Source organism: Tursiops truncatus, chromosome 8 (genome assembly GCF_011762595.2).
Source record: "Tursiops truncatus isolate mTurTru1 chromosome 8, mTurTru1.mat.Y, whole genome shotgun sequence".
Classification (NCBI taxonomy): Eukaryota; Metazoa; Chordata; class Mammalia; order Artiodactyla; family Delphinidae; genus Tursiops; species Tursiops truncatus.
In genome coordinates, this window is record NC_047041.1 from 72233995 (window position 1) to 72256706 (window position 22712).

General features: G+C 48.1%; 1 protein-coding gene across 14 annotated transcripts in view; it reads left to right on the forward strand.

The window, feature by feature from the left end:
- Positions 1–22712, forward strand: part of NAV2 (neuron navigator 2) — an 854704-nt gene that overhangs the window by 765719 nt on the left and 66273 nt on the right. For all 14 annotated transcript variants that reach the window (XR_012333484.1, XM_073808687.1, XM_073808684.1 and 11 more), the window contains 3 exons: positions 11032–11170; positions 19420–19711; positions 20457–21159. Coding sequence is in view for 13 of the 14 variants with exons in the window: in XM_073808687.1 (XP_073664788.1) it covers positions 11032–11170; positions 19420–19711; positions 20457–21159 (1134 nt within the window). In the remaining variant the exon portion in view is untranslated. The remainder of the gene's footprint in view (positions 1–11031; positions 11171–19419; positions 19712–20456; positions 21160–22712) is intronic.

The window sequence follows — 22712 nt, forward strand, 5'->3', positions numbered from 1 at the left end:
AAGATGCTCTGACAAAGCAAATGGCAGGGCTAGGGTTCAAACCTAGATCTGTTTTGCTTTTTCCTCCAGAGCATATGCTGCCTCCATGCAGAGCCTTGGGGGTTTATGGTACCCTAGCCCACTGCTAGGTGAGACTAAATTTACTGGGATTAGTGTCTAACTCTGCCCTTTCTTTAATTTGAGCTCAGGTTCTGGGTCAATTTGCAACAGCAAAACCCTGTAGGCTGATCCCAGGGGTGAAACCAGGAAGGGTGGCTTGTTTGCTCATCGCTGTTTTCAAGTAGCTATCTTTTTTTTCATGTGGAAAACTTTAAAGTCCTTTTAATACACATGTAGGTGTTCATGAAAATGTGTCAAATGAATAAATAAATGAGGTGGTTGAACGCTCTCGGATCTGTGTATGAATCCCAGCTTCAACAGTTCCTAGTTGTATGACCTTTGGGCCTTTCTTTCCAAGCGTTAGTTGTCTCATCTCTAGAATGGGTATAGAATTAGTCTCTATCTCATGGTACCCAGGAGAAAATATAAGTAAGCTGTCGTTATTATTATATATTATATTATATTATGTAGTTATTATTTTTATCATAGAGTTGAGCAGATTAAATGAAAGAATGCAAGTAATATAATTAGCATGGAGTCTAGCACGGCTTTAAACTTCAATTAAAGTTGGCCCTTATCATTCTCAGATAGGCAGCGAAAGGTAGGTTTCTGCAGGAGTCCTGCTGCATTCTTTGAAGGTCGATTTTCTTAACAGGCTCCGGCAGTGCTGGGAGGAGGTGATGCTCCTGAGAAAATCTCCTGGGGAGGAAATAGTTAACATACCTGTCTGGTGGGAAATGGAGGTAGCCAAACCTTTTCCCTTCCCCAGGGGTTGCTGCTAAGCCCTGGTTGGGCTTGCTCACTCATCCACACCAAAGGATCTCATTCCGCTGGGCCCTGGGGTTTCACAGGAACAATTGCCTTGAACAATAGCCAGAAAACAAGTTCCACCAGTCTGGGCTTTTGCAAGTGAATACAGCTGTCTGGTGGGGGGGCACAGGGCCCTGGAAATGAGCTCTGCTGTGATTCTGGAGCAGAACTGGAAAAGTGAGCAGGTAAGGCCGGGACACAGCCCTGGGTGGCTCTACGGTGCGGGCTTAGTCACCAGGAGAGAGTCAGAGGCGGGGGCAGGGCTGTCCAGACTGTTTCTGAGAACGGTGAGGGCCTTCTGGAAGTAGACCCAGCCCTTGGGGTTTTGGGGGAGAGGGGATTAGGATCCGTTGCTTTGTGAAGGCTGCTTTTGAGAACCAGAGTTACAGTACTTCATCTCTGCTAACCTGCTGTGGTTTATTAGTGAGCAGAGAACTAATATTTATCTGCAATCTGATTTTTTTCACATCATTTAAGCATGTCTTTCCCTTGCATAAACAACATTATCTCACAGGGAGTCCATTTGGAAAGTGTAATGACCCTCCAGATCCTTCAGTAACTTTTCAGAGTCTTTTGCTGAAAGCCAGGATTCCTTATGCCTGGGTGTGTAAATCCTAGTGGAAAAATCTGTTTAATCATCCCTCTAACCTTGGGATTCGGTTTTGCCTTTTTATTTCATGGAAGATGAAGTTGTAAATATAGTATCACGTTAATTCAGAACCATTACAGATTCCTGATATATCAAGATACTCCCCAGAAGAGCTCAATATTAAAAATGTGTCCAAATTAGAGGTGATTTCTCAGGAGGGTCTGGTGAAAGCAGGTTACTCTTCCTTGGTTGTATGGAATGCTAACTCCCTACAACAGTGAGGAAAACAGGGAGTGTGAGAGGCTGGAATAATTTATGATTCTTTCACCTGCGTTTTTCATAGCAGATAGCTTGTGTTTGGGCTGTTAAAATTGTGCTTTAAGCCCTCTGAGTGGCATTTGAATTCCTGACACAGTGATGTCAGAATCTCTTGTAAGACTCTGAAACTGGATCTCCTTGTCTTATGGGCCTTTCCATTTTTTAATGGATTTTCTGGTCACTTTGGAGAGCCTTGCCTCTGGTTAAAATGCGGTGTCTTGGCCAACATGGGGTCTCACTGATATTATACTTGGTTGCTGTCAACCAGTCGAGGTTCTTTTGAGATTCGGCTGGTTAGCAGACAGAGACTTTGAAGCTGACCTACAGGTACTCTCTTTCTGACGAGAGGCATTAAGACCCTGGTTGAGTCCTATCCTGATGAGCTCTGGGCTCTTAGCCTCGGTTCATCCAGTGGAAAATGGGAGGTGGAATAATCCACGTACCGTGCCTAGTACAGTGCCTGGCATTTGGTAAACACCGCCAATGGTGGCTTTAAGTATTAGGTAAGATTGCGTCTTATTCCTCTGTGGATAAACAGTGGTCTCATGAAGAACCTCTTGTGGATTGGGTTGTAATGCCTCTATAGGAGGGTCTCAAACTCAAATTGCCGGGTCAGTCAGGTAGCGTATGTGAGTGCAAAGGCTCAGATGGGGGGTTGAGTCAAATGGGAAAGCACGTGTCTGTCTAAAGAGAGCAGTTACAACTCAGGGCTAAGAAATCATCTCCTGTGTATAAGATATTAGCACCTATTCCAAATACTTGAAAGACTCAGTGTGGGCTTTAAAGATAATCATTTAAGGGGTGAAATCAGCCACGAAGAAGCCCAGAAACTAGGAAGTGCAGTTTACTCCTTTGGTAGCTTTTACTGAATGAGAGGAGATGCTCTGACCAGGGGGGACCTTCAGTGCCCCTTTGCCTCTACTAGCTTTTCTCTGAGCTTAAACTCCCAGGATGACAGTTAGAAAGCACCTCTGGGATGGCTGCATCCACCTCCCTCATGAGAGACTGGGAACTAAGAGTAAGTGCAGTGTCCAAACTCTAATAGGAAGCAGTTCTGGGGAGGGCTGGGGCCAGGGCCTGGCTCTCGTGGCTCCTTGGCTTTGCCACTTCCAAGCCTTGAAGGAGAGCGCAGCATAGCAGAGAGCATCGGTGGGCCTGGGCTTTGCCATGCTGCCGTCTGTTGCCTTGTGCCGGCACTTGGCTGGTGGTTTGACGGGCTATTGAAGGCTGTAGAAATGTCTGAAACCAGTGCAGTTTCCTTTGCTGACCTTCCCATTTTACATTTTCCTTTGTGTCTGAGCTATGTGTTCTTGCCTGTCACATCTACTGGCTTTGCGGTCAAGGGTGGGGACAACTGAGTCATCACTGTACCCCCCCGGAACCTCACGTGGCGCCTGGCACATAGAGGGTGCTGGCTGACGGGGTGAGGTGAGCAAAATGAATTCAAGTCCCCTGGCTCGGGACTCAAAAACGTTGAGTTTAGGAGTCTTGAAGAAAAATAGCAAATGTTTGGTGGAATTCTTTCCGCCCACCCACTGGCAAAAATAGGTGAAGGTCATCTTCCAATCTGATCACTTATAACTGCAGTTGTGCCCTGATATGACCACCACTGGAGGACATTTCATTGAGGAGAAAAAAAGGGACATGGCTGTGATCTGGAGGGGAAATGATCTTTTTGTGTTGATGGTTCTGAGGAGTCAGTGGAAGCATCTTCTTGCCATTTCTCTAGATGTCCCAGCCAAAGAATTTATAGGACATAAACATCATATGCTGTTTTGAAATTAAAAAAAAAAAAAAAAAAGACGGGAACCAGCCAAGCTGTGGGCCCCACTTGCCTTTTAGATTCCTATGATAGAACCCGAGGCAGGAGGAGGCCCCCAGAGTTCTGCTTGTTTCCCAAGGCTATTGAGCACAATGCTGTTTCCACTAAGACTTTTGGAGTAGTCTTGGCAGTCTTACAATATAGAGTGAAGGTGAAGTGGAACGGGAAGAACTGGTGAAGAGAATAGATGCTGTCTTGTGTTCATTTATTCTTCTGGTCGTTCATATAAAAATCATTCATTTACTCACAAAATGAAATCTGCTTTAATATTTTTCTAAATGTCTGAGGAACGCTTTTGTACCCAAAAAGAATGTCTTAGAATTAATTAGGTTTTACTATTCAACTGTTGAAGTTTTAATTTTGAAACCTGTTTTCTTACAAATCTTATCTGTAAGTCAAGTATTTTTGTATGCATTAAGAACGTTTCCACTTGTTATTTGATTAGTACTTTATTAATTCAGACTTGAATTTAATTAGTACTGTTGGCAAACTTGGATAATTAAGTTTCCTTCAATATTTTATTTTATTTATTTTTTGCTGCACCGCGAGGTTTGTGGGATCTTAGTTCCCCGACCAGGGATCGAACCCAGGCCCCCAGCAGTGAGCATGCCAGGTCCTAACTACTGGACCACCAGGGATTTCCCTCCTCGAATATTTCAGATTGCATTCGTAAACTTAACATACCTGGTTTCCTCATGCTCTCCAAATGTTGGATGGGGTAGACTTTAGCAGGCTAACAAGCAAAATCTTTCTAAGCACTTAAACAACCCTTGCAAATCAAATAATTTATGACATTTATAACTTCAGTTTGTCCAAAACACTTCAATTTTTTTTGCAGTCTGAATCCAATTCTTAAATCTTTCATCTTAAACATCTCAAATCAAAAATCAGTACTCATTTAGGTTCGAATCACAAGACTATTCTTTTTAGAGTCTCGTATATTTTTTTAAATATTATAAATATAGAGAGATCACCCCAGTGATCACAAAGCTTTCACCCTAAACTTAAGTATTAATGTTAGGATTTATTTCATTATCTCCCTTCATCTTTTTGAAACTTTCCCAGGATTTAAAGTCACTTACTCCCAGCTGAGGGGAGGAAGTTTATCCTCTCGGGTGGGCTCAGAACCATCATGTGGTTTTTCTCAATCAGATTCAAGGGCAGGATGCAGGAATGGTCCAATCATAGTCCAGAATGATTGTCTGGAGCCATGGCTGAGTACACTGTAGTTCTTTCTGCCGTGTCATCTGGGTCCCTCGAGCCTCTTACCTGGAATTTTGTTTCACCTCACTGCAAACACAAATCCTCTGGGTTTCTTTCAAGTTTGAGTCATAATCATGTTTTGTAACCTCTTTCAACATTTATCGCCCGACTTGGGTCAGTAGACTTGTACCCCATCCCAGGTTGTACCTAATTTCCTTTGCCACTTGATTGGATTCGACTAATGTCCTTACTGCCTGAATGAATTCTGCATGCTTTCCACATTTTTCCTGTCTGACTCTCAACCACATGTCTGGAGTCGTTTTAGAAACAAATTGCAATTCCCCAGTAGTTAGCACAAGTATACCGAGTGACAAAAACCTAAGCAAACTCGTTTTAAGCAAAAGAAAAGAATTTTATTAGTTCTCACTGTTTGGTCTCCCAGAAGTGGCTTCTGGCTTCTGGACTGACTGGATGCAGGAGCTCATGTGATGTCATTCCTCTTGCCTCTGCTTCCCTGCCTCTGGGCTAACTGCTTTCTAAGGCAGGTAAGGATGAAGGGGCCAGTGGGTCAGAGGCAGCTCTAGGCTTCCTTTGCATTCCTTCCAGAGCTGTGTGTCATTCTCAGCATCTCCTGTGGGGGGAGTGCTCTTTTAGGCAAAGTTAAAGAGCTCGTGCCAGCACTTTGTAACCGTGAAGAAGTTCCTGGACAACGTGAATCTCTAAGAGGGGGCTAGCATACCCCACGTTCTCTTGTTGGGACCACATTGTTATCACAGAGCATCTTATGGACCCAGTTTTCCTTAGGATGCTTCTTGGAACTCACTGACCTTGATCTTGGTGGCTCATGGCCATTTATAATACCCTGAATTTTAGAGAAAGGACAAGTTGGAGCTAAGTGATTTTATATCTAGATAGATCCGTCAGTGTCCCCAAAGATCCAGAAGTGAGGGAGACATGGCTGGTTTTCCGAGTGTGGGGACAGCTCTGGTTTCTGACACACAGACAGCCCTGGGGGACACCAAGGCCGCTCTTGTTCAGCATGGACTTCCCTTGTGTCGCTGCTCCTTCCTCCTCCTTAATTTCCCCTCTCCACTCTTCTGTGGGGTAGATCATTGGTTCGCCCCTTCTGGGCCAGCTCAGTTTCAAGGACTTCCTGTAATCTCATCATAGCCTCATGATGCTCTGGGCACTGACGTGGGAAGAATCGTGTGTGTGATAAGTGCCACATGCCCCTCTGCAACAGCATCTCAGTGTTGAAAGGCCACAAAGGAAGAGCGGGTACAATTTCAAAGCAAAAAAATCTGGGGCTTGGATTCATGGGCATCTGTTACTAAGTTCCCTCCTTCCTCCCCTCCAGCCCCACTTGTCTCTTGGCTGTCCTCTTTCTTCTTCGTTGGATTATGGGAAATTTTAGATACGTTAAATTGCTAACCCTAGAGAGCAGATGCAATTAAAGACTCATGGGATTTTCTTTTCATCATGAGGGTGGATTAGAGTCCTTTCTCATCTGTTACGTCACCCTTTTCCCAGCAGAGCCTTCCACAGTTGTCAGCCTTGGTGGTGTCATCCATGTGTCACCCATAAGGCAACTGAGGCAAGGAAGTTGTGACTTGTCAGAGGCTGAAGTGGGAGGGAGCCGGGCTCAGAATCCACTGCTGGGGCTGCGTTTTGCATCAGAACTTGCCCTGCCCGTCTCTCCTGTACGTGAGTTCAGTCAGGAGGTGTTTAATAAAAACATACTGTGTGCCTGGAGATGGAGTTGATGTGAGGCTGGCATTGCTGTGGCAGCACTGCTCTGGAGGTGGGCTTCAGGGTCAGGGAGGGCTTCACTGCCGGCTCTGCCATGCATCTGCAGAGAGCCCTGGACGGCAGCTCTCACGGCCTCAAGTTTCCTCATTAGGAAGCAAGGCCACCTGTGAGGGAGTAGGAACGTTGCTGAGAATACGTGCAGATACTGTAGAGTTGGCATGTTGGCAAGTACTCAGCCAGCGGCTGTTGTGAAAAATCGGATGATGCAGGCCAGAGGGAGCGCGTGCTCTGCAATTAGACGATTCAGCGTCTCAAGCCCAATGCCAAAGTGGACTGCCCGGCACTGGGCAAAATACTTGTTCTTTCAGCCTTGATCTCTTCATTTGTCAACTGGGGAGGATAATAGGTCCCTTACAGGTGTGATAGGAAGAGTGGAGACATAAGTGATGTATCGGAAGCACCTGGCATGATGCCTGACACCTGGGATGCACTTGTTACTATCACGAAGCAGACCCCTGCATATGCTTGGAAAGTAGGACAGACCATCATACGGAGAACAGCTAGAAAACTGCAGGAGTGCATAGAATGAACCCAAATGCGGAAGACTGTGGGGATTCAGAGGAGGGGACTGTGAGGGTGGGCCAGAGCATTTGGAGAAGTCCTTAAAGGAGGATTCCGAACCGGATGGAGCCCAGGCCAAAGCAGTGTCATCACAGGGGGGGAGCCGGCTAAGACCCGGAGCTGCGGGCTGCTGCAGGGCCTGTGAATTCATCCTAAGTCCTCTCCTGAGCCCTCACACTTCCTGCCTTTATCCTCCCTACTTGAGAACCACCTTTGCATGTTTCCCCTGCACTTGCGTGGGACCCTCCAGGTGGGCTTTAGGAAGCCACATTGGCGGGCTGAAGGGAAAGGTGATGAAAACAGGTTTCCACTAAGCCTCGTCTTCCTGCCTGATCAGTAGAGCTGAGACAGGCATCCTACAAGCTGGTGGAACAAACTGAAACTTCCTCTTGATTACTTGGGGGAGTATGGGGAGTTCCTGGCTTTCTAAATCTCAGATATCGGCATTTCGTTTTTGTAGTTTGGTTTTTTTGGTTTGTTTTTTCGAGATATCATTGATGTACAATATTATTTGTTTCAGATGTGCAGCATAGTGATTCACAAATTTTTTTTAGTTTTTTATTTATTAATTTATATTTATTTTTGGTTGTGTTGGGTCTTCGTTTCTGTGCGAGGGCTTTCTCTAGTTGCGGTGAGCGGGGGCCACTCTTCATCACGGTGCGCGGGCCTCTCACTGTCGCGGCCTCTCTTGTTGCGGAGCGCAGGCTCAGTAATTGTGGCTCACAGGCTTCAGTGCTCCGTGGCATGTGGGATCTTCCTGGACCAGGGATCAAACCCGTGTCCCCTGCATTGGCGGGTGAATTCTTAACCACTGCGCCACCAGGGAAGTCCCAGAGCCACCCTCTTTACTGTGATGCCAGACGGCTCTCTATTACATCAATTTTCAGTGCACACGGGCATACGACACAGCCCACTTCCCCAGGAGGAAGCCCAGGTTCGGGAGGCTAGCATATCCCAGAGCAGGAGTGGCAGGGTCAGTATCTACACCCAGGGCTGTGTGATGATGATGCATTGACTTAACCACATTACTCCACCATTCAACCCTCCACGGTGAGCTGTGCCTCACTGAAAGGCCTGCACAGCGGCAGCCTGATGCCTCAGAAACGCCAGTGTCAGAACAATTCCACTCCTGGATATACATCCGAAAAAACAAAAACACTAATGCAAAAAGATACGTGCATCCCAATGTTCACAGCAGCATTATTTATAATTGTCAAGATAAGGAAGCAACCTAAGTGTCCATCAACAGATGAATGGCTAAAAGTGTGGTATGTACATACAATGGAATATTAGTCATAAAAAAAGAATGAAATTTTGCAATTTGCAACAACATGGATGGACTTAGAGGGCATCATGCTTAGCAAAATAAGTCAGAGAGAAAAAGAGAGGGCTTCCCTGGTGGCTCAGTGGTTGGGAATCTTCCTGCCAATGCAAGGGACATGGGTTCGAGCCCTGGTCTGGGAAGATCCCACATGCCGCGGAGCAACTAAGCCTGTGAGCCACAACTACTGAGCCTGCGCATCTGGAGCCTGTGCTCCGCAACGGGAGAGGCCGCAACAGTGAGATGCCCGCGCACCGCGATGAAGAGCGGCCCCCGCTCGCTGCAACTGGAGAAAGCCCTCACACAGAAATGAAGACCCAACACAGCCATAAATAAATAAATAAATTTATTTTAGAAAAAAAGAAAAGAAAAAGAGAAATACTATATGATAGCACCTACATGTAGAATCTAAAAAAATACAGCACACTAGGGAATATAACAGAACAGGAACAGACTCACAGAACAAACGAGTGGTCACCAGTGGGGAGATGGAAGAAGCAAGGGGCAAGATGGGGTAGGGGATTAGAAGGTACAAACTACTATGTACAAAATATATAAGCTGCAAGGATATAATGTGTAGCACAGGGAGTACAGCCAATATTTTATAATAACTATAAATGGAGTATAACCTTTAAAAATTGTGAATCACAGGCTTCCCTGGTGGTGCAGTGGTTGAGAATCTGCCTGCCAATGCAGGGGACACGGGTTTGAGCCCTGGTCTGGGAAGATCCCACATGCCGCGGAGCAACTGGGCCCGTGAGCCACAACTACTGAGCCTGCACTCTAGAGCCCATGAGCCACAACTAGTGAGCCAGTGCTCTAGAGCCCTTGAGCCACAACTACTGAAGCCCACACGCCTAGAGCCCATGCTCCGCAACAAGAGAAGCCACCGCAATGAGAAGCCCGCACACGGCAGTGAAGAGCAGCCCCCGCTCGCCCAACTAGAGAAAGCCTGCACGCAGCAATGAAGACCCAACGCAGCCAAAAATAAATAAATAAATTTATTTTTAAAAAAGAGGGTGGCTCTGAAGCTGGGGCAGCTGGATCCAGGTCCTGCTCCACCTCTTACAGTCTGACCTTGTGCCAGGCGCCTTACCTTTCTAAGCCTCAGTTTCTCCACCTGTACAGTAGGAAAACAGTAATCCTTACCTTTTGTCACTCGATCAAGTACAGCAGTGTTACACTGATGGTGGAAGCTTACTTTATAGCCTCCTCAACTTCCCACTGCCATGTGTCTAAATCAGCAAGTATTTATTGAGCACCTGCTGTGTATCTGCCACCCTGCAACCAAATAGATGAGAAAATGCAACCGGCTTGATGCTGGCCGGGCGGGGGCTGGAGGTGGCACTGCAGATAGAGGGACCAGGGACAGCCTTTCTGGGGAGGTGACTCTTCAAGTGAGAAAGAAGAAGGGACAGGTGACCAAGAAGAGGTACAGTAAATGCAAAGCCTTGAACATGAAAACCCAGAGCCAGTGAGCGATGGAGGGGGGCCCAAGACAGGACTGGACGGGGAGGCTGGATCACAGGGTCTTGAGGGCCAGAGTACAGAGTTTGGGTCCCTGAGAAGCCGCTGGAGGGTTTGAAGCAGTGGAGCAATAGATCTGATTTGTGTTTCACAAAGATCTTTCTGGCACCGTGGGGAGGATAGATGGTCTGGGAGCAGACGAGGAGCACAGAGCGCAGCCGGCCTGTTGGCAGTCACCTAGGCAGAGCTAAGCAGCTGGGGGCGCAGGGCGCAGGGGCGGGGAGGGCCGTGCACACTGGGAGAGATTCTGCAAGCAGAGGCGGGCGGACCTGGGGGTTGACTGAATGTCTTGGTGTTGGGAAGCAGGAGGCAAAGGCAGAAGAAAAAAGCAAACTATTGCTTTTGGAGATTTGACTTGAATGGTGGGGGACGATGGTCTCGATGGAGTTGAGGGTTGAGAAATGGACTCTATTTTCGATGCATCCTGGGACATTATTAGAGTTAGAACTGCCAATGGAGTTGGTGGGTTTTGCTGACTTTTGCACTTTCCTTCCCTTGGCTTTTTTGCTCCAGGAGTGGAGTCCAGGGAATTCACATAGCAGTTCTTTCTCCTGCTCTGAGCCCCAGGGCGGGTGCCACTGCTGTCTCTTTCTCTGCCCCACTGTCAGCTCCAGCCCCCAAACCCACTGCTCCTCCGCTGGCTCTAGGCCTGGCAGGTAGCCCTTGGCCTTTCTGAAGTTCCCGAGATGAAGCTGAGGATGGGGTAGGCAGGGTGTAGGTGTCCAGCCACGTCTGCTCAGGGAGGTGCCCACCCTTTAGGGGAAGGTACACATCAGCCACTTCACCCAGCTGCCAGACGAAACGGATGGATGGCACCCTTGAAGATGAGTCACATCAGAGGCAAAGGAGCTCTGTCTGGGGCTTTGCGACACCAGCGCCTTCGGGGATGGTACACACTTGTCTGTATCATCAGACGCTGCTGAGCTGACGCAGTGTGAGGTCTTGGTGCTCAGGCTGTGTTTGTCTTGGCAGCTGGGATGACAGCAGCTCCGTCAGCAGCGGGATCAGCGACACCATAGACAACCTCAGCACGGATGACATCAACATCAGCTCCTCCATCGGCTCCTATGCCAACACGCCTGCCTCCTCGCGTAAGAGCCTGGATGTCCAGGTAAGGAACAGGGTCCCTCCCAGAGCCCCTGCCAGCAGAGAGCCTTGGGCTTGTGGGCCGAGGGGGCTCTTTGGGGTGCACAGAATCTCCAGGTCCGTGAGATGAGGCCCGACCTCCTGCTTGATGCCTGTGCTCTTATGTCTTCACTCTGTCCTCTACCTGCAGGGAGAGGGTGGGGTCCAGCATCGGGGTACGCTAAACGGGAGTGGGGAGACTCACCGCTCTCACTGTGGTGGCCTTGGCAAATCCTGTTTCCTTCCCGGACCTCAGTTTCATCATCTATTTGGAAAAAAAAGAAAGAAAAAGGATGTTGGACTCAACTGGCCGTTCTTAGTCTGGAGTGCACGCCCATGGCATTCGTCTGATCCCTCAAGAGTGCTGGGGTGGGAAGAACATTAAGAAGCCTGGGCTGGAAGACCAGTACGTCCCAACAGATCTGTGGGTCGTATCCTCCTGCCAGTGTATTGTACTTGGCCCACAGTATCACTCTTCTTTTAAATGGGGTGGCATGTCAAGTTTTTTAAAGTTCATCACTTCACATGATAGTGAGCTTCTGGTTTCTCTTGAAAAATCAGAAGATATCGCCTCCCAGAGTCTATATTCTCCACAACCAACAGATGTCCAGGTGTCCCCGCCTTTGGACAGGGCGCCCATGCCGCTGTGTGCCAACCAGCTACACCCTTCAAATACCTGCCTGTCCTGAGGCACTTGAGTTTCCAACCCCTGCTTTAAACTCTCTGGTTTAGTGTTTCAGATGCAGTGCTTCCAAAGCAGTTTTGTGTAGGTGTGTTTGCTTCCCCTCATAGCATCCCTCAGTGGTCAGGGGGATTGGTTCTAATAAGCCCATTTTACTAGTGGACAAGCGAGTTGCCATCCTCACCGCCAGTCCCCACAGTGGCACTGGCATATATGGACTGGAATCCTTTTCAGGATGAGTCCCTCCCACCAGTGGCGCCCGCTGCCTCGGGTGAACCCATGTGAAGGTCTGATGGGGATGGAGTCTCCCAGAGGGACCTTTTGAGGGCAGAGCTGAGACAGCCCCTTCTTTCACTCCCTTCCTTTCACATCCGCTTCCTTTCTCCGCTCTGTCTCACTCTGGACAGATAGGAGCTGCTTTGGGAATCTCTTTGCTTTCAAAGGTATCTTTCTCTTTGAGGACAGGGCTAAATGAAGGATGTGTCAGAGTGTGGGATTAATTCTGTACCACAGAAATGTAAACACAGGCTGCCTGATGAAATCTATTAGGTGTTGCCTCTGGGATTGCCTATGACTTCTTGAGTTTTCATTTTTAGCCTGAATTTCTAATTATCATTGGCAAACAAGGGTGGGTTGTGGCGGTTAAGGGAAAAAAAACTACCCAAGTGAAGGGAGCCCAGAGATTTGGGGGGTACTGATAATGTGCCACATCTTGATCTGAGGGGTAGTTATGCGCGTTAATTTCAGAAAATTTCTTCCAATTATATACTTAAGATTGTACATTCGGTATATGAATGTTATACCTCAATTTTATAAAAGTTAATTTAAAAAACCAAAAAAACCCCTAAGCCACACCACCAACTGATCACTGTTTAATTAGTTATTAGACACAAGTTAGAAACACCCAGCCCGACTGTGTCCCTACCACTTGCCAAATGTTATAATATCCACAGGTTCCGGGACTTCCCTGGTGGTCCAGTGGTTAGGACTGGGTGCTTTCACTGCTGTGGCCCAGGTTCATTCCCTGGTCGGGGAACTAAGATCCTGCATGTCGTGGGGCACAGCCAAAAAAAAAAAAAATCCACCGTTTTCCTTTCCTTGTGGACACTAATTTTTTTTTTTTTTTTCCGAGACTCATTTTAATTTCAAGGTAACAACAACCAAGCTTCTAGACAGTTCTTAGATACAGAGCTGGGGGACTAAGAGAGAAGGAGAGACAGACAGAGACAGAGAGGAGAGAGAGATCTATAAATCAGGAGGTTTCTCTCTTGTTTACGTGCAAGGTAGGAAGAAGCTTGCTCCTAAAACGCTCACTGAGCCAACAAAACATTGTTGGAACAGTCTCCTTGTCTTTGTTCCCTTCCCACAAACCTGGAGTTAGAATCTGTTTTCCACGTTGATACAGAGTAACCATCTGGGATTTACAAATGATACATTTGAATTTGGTTACTGTCAAGGCCCCCCCCCCCCTCCTTGACCAGCTCTTTGCTTTCATTTAGCAAATGTCACATCAGAAAAGCTTCAAGAATATTACACAAGCATGTCTTTTGACCAAGATCAGAAAGATAACATCAAGGGTTGTAAAGAATTTACTATTGGGCTTCCCTGGTGACGCAGTGGTTGAGAGTCCGCCTGCTGATGCAGGAGATACGGGTTCGTGCCTGTCCGGGAAGATCCCACATGCCGCGGAGCGGCTGGGCCCATGAGCCATGGCCGCTGAGCCTGCGCGTCCGGAGCCTGTGCTCCGCAACGGGAGAGGCCACAACAGTGAGAGGCCCGCGTACCGCAAAAAAAAAAAAAAGAATTTACTATTTATTGGGTTGTTTTTTTGCTCTACAACTACTTGAGTTTAAAATATTTAAATAAAAATTAAGCAAGTAGGTCTTGGAATAAAATAAATGTAGACTTGCACCCATAGTTACAAAGAGTCCTGCTGAGATGGTTTCTTTGGCATCCCTTTGTTCCTGTCCAGGGAGCATCTCCAAATATCTGAATCCACATAAATTGCAGCCTTCTCCCCTCCTCCCCTGTACCACTCTGAGGAAGGCTAGGGGCCATCACTCCTCTCGGAGCAGCGTCACGCAGCGGGAAGGTGTGCACTGCCATCCTCCCCGGGGCTCATTCAGGTTCCCATCACATATGGGTTTCCCTGGACAAATGGGCAGCACAAAGCATCCCAGGCGAGGCATGGAAAGGCAGGAAGAAGTAGCCCAGTGTGTCCACTGGGAAAGCATGTTGAGGACAGCTTGCCTGCCTGAGTTTATTTGAAAAGCCTCTGAAGACCAGCCAAAAGGAAGTACATCTAAGGAACAGGGGAGCTGTCGTCTGGAAGCCTGAGGAACAGCCTCATTTAGTTGCTTGAGAGAGGCGGCAGCCGGTAACAGAGGAGCGGTCCTTGGGGGATGGAAGTCCCCTTAGTCTGTGAGTGACTGTCTCCTCAAGGATGTCGAGGAGCACGGGGAGGGTCTTTGATGGGGCACTCGTGCCCAGATACCCACTGCTTCTCAGTGTTCTGGGCAAAGCATCTCCCTGCCTGGGGTCTGACAGCCTCTTGACCAACTTTCTCCAGGAGAGCTGGTGAGTCTGGCTGCAGTGTCAGGGAAAAGGTACGGCCTTTGAAGTCAGGGTTGAGCTCCTAGCTCTGTGGCATCCTTGGATAAGCTCAACCTCTCCAAGCCTCTGCCTCCCCGTGATTACATAAAATCACGGTAACTAGGCTTATCTTGAAGGGTGAGTGTGAGAGCGATATGGACATTCTTTATCTGAACATGCTTTCAGATAAATGAGCCTAATTCGTTTTCTTTTTTCTTTTTTTTTTTTTCTGGCTGTGCCACTCTGCTTACGGGATCTCAGTTCCCCGACCAGGGGTTGAACCCCGGCCCTCTGCAGTTGAAAGTGCTGAGTCCTAACCATTGGACCTCCAGGGAATTCCCTCAGAACCTAATTCTCAGTAGTTGCTCAGATGGTTCATTTCGTTTGTTTCCTTTCCTTTCCATTTCCTTTTCCTTTTTCCCTTTCCTTCCTTCCTTCCTTCCTCTATATTACCTATACCTCTGCTTCTTTCCTCCATTCATGTCAGGAACCAAAAGTTGACTGTTATTCATGTCCTTTCTTTGTAGTGTCAGAGCATTTTTTTTTTTTTTTTTTTTGCGGTACGCGGGCCTCTCACTGCTGTGGCCTCTCCCGTTGCAGAGCACAGGCTCCGGATGCGCAGGCTCAGCGGCCATGGCTCACAGGGCCAGCCGCTCCACGGCATGTGGGATCTTCCCGGACCGGGGCACGAACCCGTGTCCCCTGCATCAGCAGGCGGACTCTCAACCACTGCGCCACCAGGGAAGCCCTGTCAGAGCATTTTGTCTTAAGTTTTGCAGCATTTTGTTTTTGGGACAGTGTGTTGGTGGCAGAAGACTTCTCACACATGAACATCACTTCCCCACATCCCTTTCATCTATCTCTTCCTGTCCTTGTGACTCGGCATCTTCTCTCAGTCTGTGGAAGGTTCCATTCCAGGTGCCAAGGTACAAAAAAGGCATATGTCAAGATTCCTCTCATTTTCACTGCCTTTGAAATTTTAATAAAATATACAAGGGGGAAAAAGTGGTAATTCCATGTGAGTTTACTTTTGGCTACTGAAGGAACAAAATTCTGAATTCTGTGGCAAGGATTCCTGTCCTGTGTGACCTTGAGTAATCCTGGGCTCTCTGGATGCTCTTGGGTGATGGTCTGGACGTAAGGATAGGGTTTGGCTGGGGTGTGGGTGGGGCACCCCTTGTGCCACCTGCTGGGTCCTGCTGCTCCTGACTTGAGGCAAGTTACCGTTCCTCTTCACACCTGTGCTTTCCTTGTCTGTCAAATACAGATAAAAGTGCAAGTTTAGAGGATTAGATGAGCTAATAATGTGTGCAGAGGCACCCAGTGCCCAGTAAGAAAGGCGGCAGATAATGATGCTGACGCTGATCCTAGTTTCTGTTATTACTGGGACTCAGACTTTAGCCAGTGTAGCATCTCAGTCCGCAGGGGATGGTGTGGGCTTGAAGACGGCAGTGTCTCTGGCTTCTTAGAGGCTTGTGGCCTAAGAGCACAAAAGACAAGTACCCTGTTCACCTTAATGCAAGACAGAAATAGATTAAATGCTAAAGTGCCAGAGATTTTCAGAGGGGGGACAGTTGGTGACAAAAGAGCCACTGTTAAAATTGAGTCCCTCCACCTTGAGCTCATTGCGCCTACCGTCAGCTCTCTGAGACACCTGTCTGTTATCACCCCTGTTTCACGCACAAGGTAACAATCTCAAAGAAGCTCAGCCACTTCCTTCAGGGTCACACACAGCACAGGAGGGAGTTGCAGCACCTAGTACTTGACCTCAAGTCTGTCCGACCCCAAGCCCACGCTCTTCCCTCCACCTCCCGCCCCATGGCTGCACCTCGTTCCTCAGCGCCTTGGTTCCATCCTCTCGCTCTCAGAAGACGGGCCTCCCCTCTTCAGTCTCTGGGGAACCTGGGCCCTCAGGGGAGAACTCTCCCATCTTCCAGGCCCTCTTCCTCCTTGAGTGTGGCTGTTTCCCTGCCTTCCCTCTTGGATGCTGAAGGAGTAAGTGGGCTTACAGTAGGAGTAGCTACAGAAAGGAGGTACCACTTGAGATGGGCACAGCTGGCAAAGGGGAGGGTGCAGCTCTTTGTACATCCCATGTGGCTGTCCTGCTGGCCCTCCTGTTGTAAGCTCTGGGGGCAGAGAGCCTGGCCCTTCTTCATCTTTTAATCCCTCCTGGTGCCACCACATGACCTGGCACACAGCTCAGCAGGGATTTGCTAAGGAGATGTGAACTCACAGCCAGTGTAATGTCCCGGGGCAGAGGCCGCTGTGCGGAGAGCAGCTGGGAAGCCTACCACCCTGGACCACATACATTGCGGGGCTGTGATGGTTGGATGATTGTTCTTTCCAGAGGGGGATTCAACTGTAGTCCCAGACCAGGGATGTGTGCACTCTCTCTGCCACTGGGGTGGAATCAGTTCTGGAGGTCCCACCCAGAGGCTAGGCTGGAACTGCTCCAGAATTGGAGCTGGGGAACCACCGGCCAGCCAGGGTGGAAGGAGAATCTACTGGGTGTAGGTGTTATGTTAGGTGCCCCTGGACATGCAGCATCCTCAAGTCCTTGGACTTGTTCTCCAGGAAGGCAGCATAGCCTGATGGCTAAAATATGGGCTCTGCACTCAGGCTCCCTGGAATCCTTGCACTGTGTGATCTTGGGCAATTTTCCTTTCTACTCTGTGCCTCAGTGTTCTCATGTAAAATCGAGACTACGAACTATAACCTCCTCATAGGTTTCTGGTGAAGATTAAATTAAATGGTACATGCAAAGCACTTTAGCCCAGTGCCTAGCACATAGTAAATGTTTAGTAAAATTTAATTGTTACTGCTCCTACTATTAGCATCACTATAATTTGATCAGGGAAAATAACGTATAGGAGCATTAAAGGAACAATTAATGCAGTACCCCAGGATGTGGTATGTACTAAGTTTTCAGTACCTCTTAGAGTGTAAAAGAATGTGTTAGAATGTACTTGAACATAAGCTCCAGGAGGTTCATGATTCGTATTGATATTTTGTTCTCATTAATTGTAGTATTCCCAGTACCCAAAAGCTTGCTTGGCACACAGCGGTACCAGTAAATATTTGTTGAGTGAATGTTTCCAAAGCCAAGATATTTTCTGCCTCAGGGCCTTTGCACATACTCTTCCCTCTACCTGGCATGCTCTTCCCTAAACTCTTCTCTCGGTAAGTTTCTGCTCATTCTTTAGGACACTTCTTCAAAAAGGCCTTACCAGACCACTGTACCTTACCCCCATCATCATAATCTAAATTACATCACTGCCTGTAATTCTCTCTCAGACTCCTTGTCTTTTTCCATTTATTTGTCTTATATTTCCAATCCCTGCCTCTTTCACTGGATCATAAACTTCAGAAGGGATGGGAACCAATCTTACTCACAGGTCCTCAGACCCACCATAGTGCCCGGCAAACCACGGGCATGGAGGAAATTCTGGTTGAATGACTACACTGGAAGATTTAGAGGAAGGAACACGGGCTGGTGTAGTGGGGACACGGAGCAAGTACCGTGAGTTTCCACTTCTCTGTAAAACTGAGATGAAGACAGTTCTACTTACCTGCTTACCCTCCTTGACCAGACAGCGGTCGGGATCGGATGAGGTCGTTTTGTTAAAGTGTGCTGTAGCTCGAGAAGCATGTGTTCGCCGACCGATTTGCTCATTTCCTCACCAAGGCTGATTGCGTGCCTGCTGTGGGGACGCCTCTGTCTCTGTCCTTTGCCGCAGCTGAACGACGAGCTTCTTGCAGCCCAGGAGTGTTTCTGTCATCCTCTCTATGCCTGGTACCTCGTGGAGATGTTTGAGGAATGACCAAACAACTGAAGGCACCCATGAGGTGGCTGAGGGAGAGGGGGGAGGCTGTGGTGGCGATAGAGAGGCGATTGAACTTGGGCTGCTTGTCTGTATGTATCTTTGCTCCCACTCTGCCAGCGTATTCCGTGCAGGAAGCCATCGGTACTAATCTCGAGTGACGAGCATCAGGCCAGATTCTTGCCAGGGGGTCGTTTTGATTTGCTGCCTTGCTGGTGTTGCCCACGCTTGGTAGTTAAGTACAGCAAATATGGGACCTGTGTCGCAGGGGAGCCGCCCTAAATTGTTGCTGACCACCCTTCCCCATTCACTGCACTGCTTCTCCCCGCTGAAATCTGCTCAGACTGGCCCCAACCCCTAGGGAGGCCCCCAAAGCTTTCTGGTTAGCGAGTTATGGCTTTTAACTGCAGCAAATGATTAACCATCACGCTTCTGTCCCCTCCTGGGCTCCGTGGCCAGCAGGTCAGGCCTCTTCCAAAGAAAGCTGGCTAATTATATCCCCCGTCTGCACAAAATCCCACAAGAGGAGGCAGCAGCGGCATATGAATGGAGCTGGGTGGGAGCACATGGTGTCGTGGGGAGGAAGTGGCTTCTGAGGCTTCGCCTCCTCTCGGCCCCTCTCTCTCCCTGATTCGAGGGGAGCTAGCAGCCGCCCTCTCTCGCTCGCTCTCGGTGCGTTAGACTGTGGCGCTGTGCTCGATCCAGAGATCTGGCTGCCACTGGAGTGATCGGGAGCTCTTGAACAAAGGGACATGGGCTGGGAGGCCGTGAGCTGGGTAGAGCTCGGGCTGCCGGAGCTCGAGGAGGCTGGTCGCCAAGTGGCAGAGCTGGTGCCTGAATTTTTGTCACAGCTCCGTCCACTGGTTCTCCTCCATGGGGCTCTGTCCCTCGTTTTCCTCTGGCTCTTTTTACTCTCCTCCCTCACTCCCTTTTAGGACATATTCGTATTCTTTACCTTCCTTGGACCCAACGTATCAGGCTTCCTAACAAGATAACCAGAGTACAAGGCCCAAACATTTTAAAGTAGTCATCTGTTATTTTTCCCTTAACTTGTCCAGGGCATGGGCATTTTTGCTCTGTGGTGAGGGGCCCTCTAGCCTGGGGTTTGAGAAAGACTAATTCAGAGGGTCTTCTTCGCAGACCGACGCTGAGAAGCACTCACAGGTGGAGAGGAATTCCCTGTGGTCTGGCGATGACGTCAAGAAGTCAGACGGAGGGTCAGACAGCGGCATAAAGATGGAGCCGGGGTCGAAGTGGAGGCGGAATCCTTCTGATGTGTCTGACGAGTCGGACAAAAGCACGTCGGGCAAGAAGAACCCCGTCATCTCTCAGACAGGCTCGTGGCGGCGAGGCATGACAGCTCAGGTGGGCATCACCATGCCGAGGACGAAGCCGGCTGCCCCGGCAGGCACGCTGAAGACCCCAGGAACTGGTGAGTCAGAGGCATGTGTGGGCACTTGTCATTTTCAAAACCTGAACCGCAGTCACTCTAGCGAGGGCTTGATGATATTTTTAAATCCCTATAAAATGCACAGGTATTTCTTCTTAGGGTTTAGACTCTGCTCATAGCCAGCTTTCAGAAAGGTTCACATCCTTACCTTTCTCCAAGTGGAAGTATGTAAGCATGAGAGCCTCTGAAATTCTGAAGATGGTTCAACTGCCGAGACATGTTGAATCGGTTTAAGCATGTGCTGGGTCAGAGCTAACATACCCAGTGAAGGCTATTCAAGAGCACATGGTTAGGAGCTGTCGGTGTGTTGAATTGACGTTGTCCATGATTTAAGGATGTATGTAAAGGAGGGCAGTGTTTTTGCAGGAAGGTGGGGTACCCCTTGAAAATGATAGGGACAGCTTTTCAATGGACAGAGGGAGAATGGCCAATAAAACACAAGGTCTCTTTCCCAGACATATCAGTAATTGGCTGGCTTTGCTTTATTCTGGGTAAATCTAGACTGCTTTGCGAATGAGGAAAACCATTGACATCCCCTAAAAGCCTCACGGTGACAGTTGTAGACGCGCTTATCTTTATAAAAAGCTCTTTCCTCTGTCTTCCAAGGGGACTGCTTTCCCCCAGGAGAAAGCGAGCTAGTTCTTTGGAGGAGGGGAGAATTTTAAACAGTCAGCTGGCGGAGCTGACTTCTTGGTCTGCAGGCTAACCTTTCTGATCTCTCTCTCAGGAAAAACAGATGATGCAAAGGTGTCTGAGAAAGGAAGGCTGTCTCCCAAAGCCTCCCAGGTGAAGCGCTCCCCGTCAGATGCTGGCCGCAGCAGTGGTGATGAATCCAAGAAACCCCTCCCCGGCAGCTCCAGGACGCCCACTGCCAACGCCAACAGCTTTGGGTTCAAGAAGCAGAGTGGCTCTGCCGCTGGTTTGGCCATGATCACAGCCAGTGGGGCCACTGTCACCAGCAGGTCAGCCACACTGGGCAAAATCCCAAAGTCGTCTGCACTTGTCGGTCGGTCCACCGGTCGGAAGACAAGCATGGATGGGGCTCAGAATCAGGATGATGGGTATCTGTCTCTTAGCTCCCGGACAAATTTACAGTACCGGAGTCTGCCAAGGCCCAGTAAATCCACCAGCCGGAATGGGGCTGGGAACAGGTCTAGTACCAGCAGCATAGATTCCAACATCAGTAGCAAGTCAGCAGGCCTGCCGGTGCCCAAGCTGAGGGAGCCTTCCAAGACAGCCCTGGGCAGCTCTCTGCCAGGTCTGGTCAACCAGACCGATAAGGAGAAAGGCATCTCATCCGACAACGAGAGCGTGGCTTCCTGTAACTCAGTGAAGGTGAACCCGGCAGCCCAGCCTGTGTCTAGTGCGGCTCAGGCCACTCTCCAGCCAGGGGCCAAGTACCCTGATGTGGCCTCTCCCACGCTCCGCAGGTAAGTGGGTAAATGGCACTGAGCGGAACTGGAATACGTGGAGTGGCATCCTGGATTAATAACTTCCTGTTTTCTTAGCTGAAGCCGCCTCTGGTTTTCTCCACTTCAGTCCTTGGGTAAAGCTGTTTGGTTGGATGCTGCCAGCAATTCTGCTCAACTGATTATTTTCCCATGTTGGCGTGAAAAACATAAGCCTCTGGAATCAATCATCCTGGGTTTGAATCCTAGGTCCGCCTTAATTAGCCACCATGTAACCTCTCTTAATACTTCTGCCTCCGTTTTCTCATCTGTAAAATTGGGATGATGATACCTACCTACAGGTTCTTGTGTCCATTAATCTACGTAGCTACATCTGGCCCATAGTAAGTGCTCAATAAAAGTTAGCTACCATCGAAGATGAGATCCTAATACTCCCTTAGATCTGGAAGCAGTTTTGTTTTTAATCTGTGGCTCAGATTCCTCATCTTTATGCCAGGCAGTGGCATAATGGCCACATCTTTTCCCCAAATAGTCCAGTATCCCCCGCATACTTTTTTATACTGCACGCGTAATTCCAAATCAGTGTCTGAAATTTTAGCTTCCTTTAAAAAAAGAAAAAAGAACAACTCAAAGCAGAAGCGTTTTTGAAAAAGAGAATTTGATTTCCTATTACCTGAAAAAGGCATTTTCCTGTACTTCCACAACGGGTGGAAATTTGTACGTTAAAATTGATTCTTCGCTTTAAACTGCAGCTGCATAGAGCAGAGTTCATCCTACCTTTTCAGGAAATTTCTTGTCATAAGAAAGAGTAAGTCCAAGGATAGAAAACTTAGCAGTGAAAAAATAAAAATTATGTGCACATGTACATATTTGGGGATGAATGGGAATGTTTGCAAAGCCTTCAGAAGAAGCATTCCACATGAAAGGTATAATGCAGCAGTTCACTGTTCTTTGTCTAGACTTGATTATTAGAATTTCAGTAATGATTATTTTTTCAGGGGAAAGTCTTATTGGGCTGCTCTTTGTTGTTTTAACAGGTTGCCTTGTAAATGAGAATTTTCTCTGCTTCTTGCCTCAAGTATTATATGTAATATTCGCTCTTTGGTATTATAGATTTCCTTTAGTAACTACAAAGGCATTTTATTAGACCCTTAGGCTAGTGTAATAGAATACTTGAAAATGCATGCAGCTTCTTAGGCTGTGAATTGAGCACCTTTCAGGCCACTCCTAGCAATTACATTTTTCCTGAATTGTTAAGGTGTTCTGAATTCTCTCGTTGTGCATTAGTATGAAGAAGAGGAACCTTAGGTGAAGTGTGGTAGCTCTCTTCAAATGGTTTGAAGGACTAACAGACAAAAGATGGGGCTTTTTCTGTGTAGTTACACATAGCAGGATTAGGAGCAAGGCATAAAAGTTGGAAGAAGGTGGGTTAGTTTTTGGTTTTGTAACAATTGGAAGTGCTTGGCAACGGAGCCAGTTAGCCTCCAAAGTATAAAGTAGTGAGGTCCCTGACACTGGAGGTGTGTAAGTACTCTAAAGCCAAGGTTCTGCAACAGGATAGTTCTTTCTCTGTC